This window comes from Ptychodera flava, chromosome 19 (assembly GCF_041260155.1).
Source record: "Ptychodera flava strain L36383 chromosome 19, AS_Pfla_20210202, whole genome shotgun sequence".
NCBI classification, from domain to species: Eukaryota; Metazoa; Hemichordata; class Enteropneusta; family Ptychoderidae; genus Ptychodera; species Ptychodera flava.
The window spans coordinates 3,965,982-3,973,559 of NC_091946.1; the positions used below are offsets into that span (position 1 = coordinate 3,965,982).

Below are 7,578 nucleotides of genomic sequence, written 5' to 3' on the forward strand. Positions count from 1 at the left end.
CAAATAAGGAAGTTAATAGTCTGCAGATCATGTTAAACATCAGAGTGCATCTTTACCCAATATGGGCATAAAGAATGCTTGATTTCCAAGTATTGAAATTCCATATATTAAATTGTAGACTGTAGAGAAGGAAGATAATACTGTAACTGTGTTTGCTGAACATTTTCAGAGATGTTTGTTTTGAACAGAGATCTTTATTCATGTGTGAGATCCACCAATTTCTCTTTCAAGATGTCTTCGTGAGCCCGTAGGTCGTCTCTATTATGCTGGCACAGAGACAGCCACAGACTGGTCTGGTTACATGGAAGGTGCTATACAAGCTGGAGAGAGAGCTTCAAGAGAGGTGAATAGAATTCCATAGTTTTGGTTTAAGGTCGTACGTGTCTCGAAAGTTAAAAACTTGAACTTTTGCTCAAACTTTCCCCATTGAAACTTTCAGCTACACTCTTACGAATAAAAGATAAAAATCAGGAGTCACCATGCAAAGTTTGGTACATGAGAAACAAATTACCTTACCTGGCATTTACCAATATTTGCAATTCAAAATGGCCGTCATCCCTGTTAACTCTATGGGCAATTTTCATGAGCCCGAGGTCGTCTCTATTATGCTGGCAGAGACAGCCACAGACTGGTCTGGTCACATGGAAGGTGCTATATAAAAATAAAACTTTTGATTTTCGAAAAACTAAGACTGAGAATTTTTTTCTTACTCCAAGAGCTTTAGAATGAGCCTCCACAAGTGGTAAATCAGATCAGAGTTTTTAAAATTTGAGTTTGAAAATCTGTCCCAGAGGCGTGCTCAGTGTACCTTAATTGCCATTTCAACAAGTGATGTCTTTTGAAACAACATTTACCCTGTGGGTTTCATTCTTTTAGTCGGTTTTTATGCAATGGTCGTTCTCTGACTGTGGACCTTTGGTAAGAGCTGCAAACACAAGTGATTTATACTCAGATGACCAATTTACAAGTCATTGAAATAATGTGTGTGTTTGTATATATGTGTATCTATACTCTGTCTTATGGGATGGTAATTTCTCATCCACCAATCAGATTCTTCATCAGATGGGTAGAATATCAGCTGACCAAATATGGCAAGAAGAACCTCCAAATCCGGTAAGTACCATCTTCATATAGGGGTCACAGGCATTGAAAGAAAGAATGTAGCAGTCTTCTTAATCTTTGGAAGACACTGTTGTAGCATAGGTTGTGAAGTAATCTACCTTCATTTGGTTTACAATGAAATATTCTAAACCACACTGAGTTACCGTGGAAGGATTAGTGTCAGAAGAAATAGGGAAATGATTTCCAAATAGAGGGCAAATATTCAATAAAACTGATAAGAATTTCAACCAAAATTATGAAAGTGATGGCCATTGCATGTTTAATGATATAAAGCATACCACAAAGGACAAATATTGATAAAAGTGATTCTCCTCAATCATAAATGTGTAGCTTGTATGGATTGTAGAATATTAGGAAAGAAATTTAGGAAATTCAACTATATATGATTGAACCAGTTGAATATTTAATTATTTTAACATAAGAAAATAGTGTTGAATGTTGGGTCCATTGTCTCAATATTTAATCTACAATCCTACGATGCCTTACATAACAACTAAATGAATGTATACCCTTAGGATAATGTTGAATTGTAATATGGCTTTATAAGACCCACTATGCTACAGTTTTACCAGAGCTAAGAAGCTTAACAAGGAATGACAAAATATTTATTTATTTCTTTATTTAAATCAGGCTCAAGGCCCATAGACATTACATAAAAAAGAAAAAAAATTGGTAGTAGAAACAGTATTCGCGGTGACTTTTTTCTCCTCGCGTACGGCATACGCATTAGTCTGCTAAGATTGCGTAATGGCTGTATTTGAGTGCATAATTTCACTTCTGCACTCGACTGATGAAAAAACTGACTGCAAAATACAATGTGCCGTTCAATAAACCTACACTACATATTCGGTCTTAACTTTCAGAAACTCTCGCTCGCCTGAAAATTAGCAACGTAATTCATAGACACAGCTGACATGATAACGTGCCTTTGAACTACGATGCTGATTTTTCAGACCACGCCCAGAGAATCCGAAACTTTCCACACAAAATGAGTGATTGACAGAAATGTGTTGCAACAAATTTACTAGTAATGTCAAGCGGGCACTCATCTCGTCTGGTTGTCGCCTAAGCTCAGTCGCGGGGAGTGCTTTCGGAAACATTTTACTGTTATCCTTTGCGTATAGAAAACGCATAACAATGAAAAAAATGCGTAGAGAGTCAATTTCAATGCGTAAATACGCACGATTTTTGCGTAAACGCGAACTCTGAGAAAGTACAATTTTTCACACTCAAAAACTGACAAAAATACTAGCTAGTATAAAATATTTCTCCAATGCCTGCACTGATATGAATCTATATATGTACAATTATAAATATTCTGACGTAAAAATTAACAATGTATATCGTTGTACTCTACTGATAAAATTATGAACACACTTACGCATTAACTCACCAAATGATAACACAGAGAACGTAACAAACATAGTACTAGCACTACATCACCTAGAGAGATTAAAGAGCCGTCTAAAAAAGTTGTTATATGCAACATGAATAATGTGTATATGAATGTTTGCAATGTCTCGTAGGAATTCCTGGTGCATTTTAGCAGCCCTTATATTGTAATGAGTGCCATATAAATTTATATTTGCAGCATGTTCCAGTTTTGCCCTTTCATACAACATTTATGGAACGAAATCTGCCATCAGTTGGAGGCCTCATGAGATTCCTAGCATCGTCTTTAGTGATAGGTGGCGCTGTTGCTGGTTATGCTGCCTACACGAAGGGATGTTTTAACATACGAATTGACCTCAACTTCAGTCGAGGTTAATATTCTGTTTTGAAGTGAAAACATTGTTCACTCTAAAAACTGTGACTTCAGGTAGACAACTTTGGTATGTCAGATTTTGTGCACGAGTGTTTTGATAAAGTCTGTCCCCTTTGTAGCAAAACAGCTCAGTAAAAGATGTTTTTTCTTCTAGTTGTTGACAATGATGAAGTTAAGGTCAAACAATCAATAGTAGCAATATTAGATTTCAAACTAGAGCTTGTCTGATGCAACACTTTGTATGAAATGAGCCAAACATTCTATGACTTACATAGAACTGTGTGAATGATTGCAATGGATACAATTATAATTGTAAAATAGCAGACAGAAATGGACTAGAGTGGATATGTTCCACACAGAACAATATTTCTAGGATTATATATACCCATGGTGGTCAGTGGTACAATGTGTTGTCATTTGGTGTCCAGCAGGGCAAATGTCTTATTCATTTATGTGTAGGAAATTTACAACATTGAGTTGAAGTGGATAGCAGCGAAACTCTTAGAGAAACAAAATGATTTGTTTCGCATTGCAAAATCTTGCCAAATACTGTTTTGAGCAACAAATAGCCTGTTTTTTTTATTTTCTTATATTTCTATTTAAATGGAGACACTCAGAGATATGTATGAAACAAAAAAATGATTAACGATCATGGTCTTGTCACCTCTGTGTATGTTCATTATAATCACGGAAGTAGACACTAAAATACATTGTGTGTGATGTTTACAAGATTTGTCAATTCCTCTGAAATGTGGAATCATCCACTCAGCAGCTAAAGAAGAAAACTGCGGAAACATTTCCCGCCCCCCAAAGAGGCAATATTAGGATAAGATTGAACTGAACTGTTTCAATAAATTTAAGATTTGAAGAAACAAAGCGTTGCAAAGAGTAAGTTAAATAGCTGGTGCACATATAGAACAAAGAGTGTTCTTTGTCAAGGAATATATGTGTCTTAAATTCTTTTTGTGAAAGGACCAGAATTGTTTTTAATTTGAATGTATGAACCCATGAATAAGTGAAAACATTTGGTATCTGATGGTCCCCAGGACCAATAGGAGGTATTTTTTTTTTCTGATAGTCCTGCAGGCATGCTTTTTCATGAAATTTAGCATATTGTAGAATTCTTGGCTCAATCATTGCTATGAAAACAGTTTGGTTTTGTTATTGGGTCCCCTAGCTTTCTTTGTGAAGCAACTGGATCCCATAGTTTTATGCTAAACAGTAAATTGTTCCATGTGAGTCCAGTATTGTTCAGTCTTGCCATAAATTCTCATTTAGCTCAGAAAATGATAAAGTCAACAGTCTTAGCAACAAATTTGTGGACACAGACCTTGGAATGCAGAATTTGTTGACTGTGCATGAATTAAAGTAGTTCTAATATGCTCTTCAACACTGAAAGGCTTGACTAAACTTTTGCTCAGACACTCCATGAGGAAAATTGAAATCATTCTCTTGTGAAATCAGGAATAAAAATCAGGGCAACTTACAAAAGTTGACACTTCAGAAACAAATTATATCCAATATTTACCACCCCTTGAAATTCAAAATGGCTGCCACGCCTGTGTTAACCCTTTTGGAATAACTATTCAATTTGCTGTGATTTTCACAAAGATAAAATGATGAAAATTTAAAGTTACTCCATGAGCTCCCTAAAGTGGTAGATCTAAAAACTATTGTAAAAGTTTGATAGTCTGTTATCATCTGTCCCTGAGGCACATTCTACCCTTAACAAGAATGTATGCCACAAAGTAAATAAGAATAAATATTTGTATGATTTCATTCTTTTAAAGAGATTATTTATAATGTGTACATTTTATGTCTTTCTGCTCACAATGAATGATGTAGTGTGTGTAATTTGATTGATAGCAATAAACTTGTACAGAAATAACATTTGTCTGTCTTGTTTGAATATTCAATAATACCATAAAAATGAATATTTATGTTTCAGAAAACATACTGAACATGTTCCCCAGAAACTGATAGGGGCAAACAGAATGTATTATTTTTACCTCCAGTATATTATGTTCAGGTAATACCCGTCTTGAAACAGAAAGTCTTAAACATTTGCTCAAACTTTCCTCAGAGAAACTTAAAACCATTCCTTCATAATCAAAAATCATAGAGGTCATGGAGCAAAGTTTGTTTTTTAAACAAATTGCCTAAAAATGACCGGTACCTGAGATATGAAATGGCCACTTTACCCTCTGTTAACTCTGTAAGGAAGACTTGAATTGAAGCAATAACCTGACTACAGATCAGTGCATATGTTTGTTGCATTTTAAAATCTGTTTTCCAAAGTGTAGAATCCCCCAAAAGAGCAAGCAAGTTCTTGAAATTGAGCAAGCATTGTCAAGTGAAATTCAGAGCTTGGCGACAAGCATTTAGGATGCATGACATGTGTTAAGGTTCTCTTCCATTGAGTGAAAGTGAACAGAACTAGATTGTATTTCACAGAAACAGATTGTATTTCGTGAAAGTTACAGCAGACAAGTGTCAATAACACTCTTGTTTTGATGAACTGTATGCTAAATGTTCCAATATGGTAGTTCCAAAAACGATTTCAATGGTTGATATTAGGCCTACTCAAAAATAATCTCAATGTCTTCAATCATTTCATTTTTCAAACCTATCCCCATGTTCATGTATCAACATTCTATGTTAGTTGAGAGGCCTTTGTTAGCCCTGATACTTGTACCATTGTATCACGGTGGGCATAAACTTCCACCCAATCAGAATGACAGTGGCATACATAACACAATAATATATAATATAATTATGCTTTTGACAAAAACTAAACAGAAAAGCTTCATTTATTCTGTAGGCTTCAACATGACTTTTGTACGACAAGAAGCAGGCATAAGGTAAAACTAAGAATTTGGGAGTGTGGAAATTGTCCATAAGGGGCATTCTTCTTTCAATGTGTAGTAGCAGAAGCTAAGATGATGGTTTTCATTCATGTATAATGTCTGTCGACTTGTTTCTATTTAAGGATGGTTGGAGGAATGTTCCTATTTGCAGATCAACCCTTTCACCACCATAGTTTGGCCCAAACCCATTGTTATCAATGCTGATTGTGGACCTGTTTACAGTGAATTGGGGGTGGTCAGATTGAGGCAGAGGATTACCCATGGGTAGTGCAATGCTGATTAGTTTCTGCAACTTGCATGTAGATAATGCAATTAGAACATGTTATCGTAATTATTATCATTTTCTCAGAACTTTTGCAAAAGACTGAGCGTATATAGACATATTGAAAACAGTAGTGTCACCATGCTTTAGATTCAAATAGAAACAGAAAGATTATTTCTTTAAGCTAGTGAGGTAAGGATTCTTGGAAGGTAGATAATAGGTAGATATATGTTAGACATGGAGATGTATCAAAATATGTCAGTTTCTCAAATGATGAGTGACAGCATACCTGGCTTTGACTAACAACAGCAATTTTGGGCTTTACCCGATTACACATGAGATTTGTCACTTTGGGTCAAATCTTGATGTGTGTAGCATCCTGGCAGGGTATGCTTACAGATTTCAGACATCTGATGCCAGCACTAAACAGTTCTAGTTGTTCAGGATGACCAATAGTTATTATCATTTTCTATTTCTCTTAACTAACCATCTTAACCTTTAACTATATTATCATTGGACCTATTTTGATGTCTAATTCTTTCTAGTTGTGACAGAACCTGTTAAGAAGTAATGACTCTGCGTTTTTTTTCACGGATATTTTGAGGAATATTCTGCTGAGTATCTTCATTGCTTGGTCAGCCATCCATTTATAGTATTTCTTTGTACAATGTGGCAGTTATTTGTGGAGAAATGTTATGGCAATCACACATGTGATGTGTTACTGTTTCTCTTTTAATCAGTTCCCTACATTCAATGAATGTTCCAACACATCTTACATGTAACCTTCTCACTACCTTGGTTTGGTCCAAATCCATACACGTGGCTATCAATAGATCTTATGGCTGCACAAAATGAATGGATACAAAGCATTTCTATGTTTCTGAAAAAGTAAGAGTGGATTACCAATTTTCCTCATATTTATTGTCTTCTCACTACCAACAATGACAAATGTAGATCACGTGATTGCATTGAGCAGTGGTAACTCGTGAGAACTTTGAGCTCCTGAAAATTTCTTGATTTCAAGTCATTGCCGGATGGTTTTCACACCAGAAAACTTTCAACAAGTAGGATAGTGCTATCTACAACATGGGTGTTGGTCTTGAAAGTTGGCGAGCAAAAATTGGTAGTTTTTTCCAGCCGAAATGTTGGCGCTCCGTGTCAGTGGACCTGTACACGTCGGAAACAACATGGTCGTCTACCACCGAATATGGGTACAGGTTGGCATGTTGCTTTATTGTCGCCTATTCGATTCTCTGTGGCACCTATGGTATCATATATTCTGTACGATGTTGGGAAGACTGGTTGGAAAATTCTGGTCTATTGGCTTGTGGAGCATTTACGAATGAAATACGTGAAGATTTCGACATGTCTTTGTATCTAAATGCAGAACGATTGGCATGAGGAATTCAACACCTGTCGGATTTGAAATGACTGCATGTTATGCAACTAGTGCACTTGAGTTTTACCCATCTCGTCAGTTTCTTGGAACTTTCATGAAAAATGTCTGTTTCTCGTCGGAAAATACAAAAAGTTCCCCTTGTCCGTTAGTCACTCGTTTACTG

General features: G+C 35.9%; 1 protein-coding gene across 1 annotated transcript in view; it reads left to right on the plus strand.

The window, feature by feature from the left end:
- LOC139118418 (amine oxidase [flavin-containing]-like) overlaps positions 1-4,777 on the plus strand; it is a 45,684-nt gene extending 40,907 nt beyond the window's left edge. Inside the window, exons 12-14 of the mRNA XM_070681718.1 lie at positions 232-343; positions 1,051-1,113; positions 2,714-4,777. Of these exons, the coding sequence (XP_070537819.1) occupies positions 232-343; positions 1,051-1,113; positions 2,714-2,890 (352 nt within the window). The 3' untranslated portion in view covers positions 2,891-4,777. The remainder of the gene's footprint in view (positions 1-231; positions 344-1,050; positions 1,114-2,713) is intronic.
- The last annotated feature ends 2,801 nt before the right edge of the window (positions 4,778-7,578 follow it).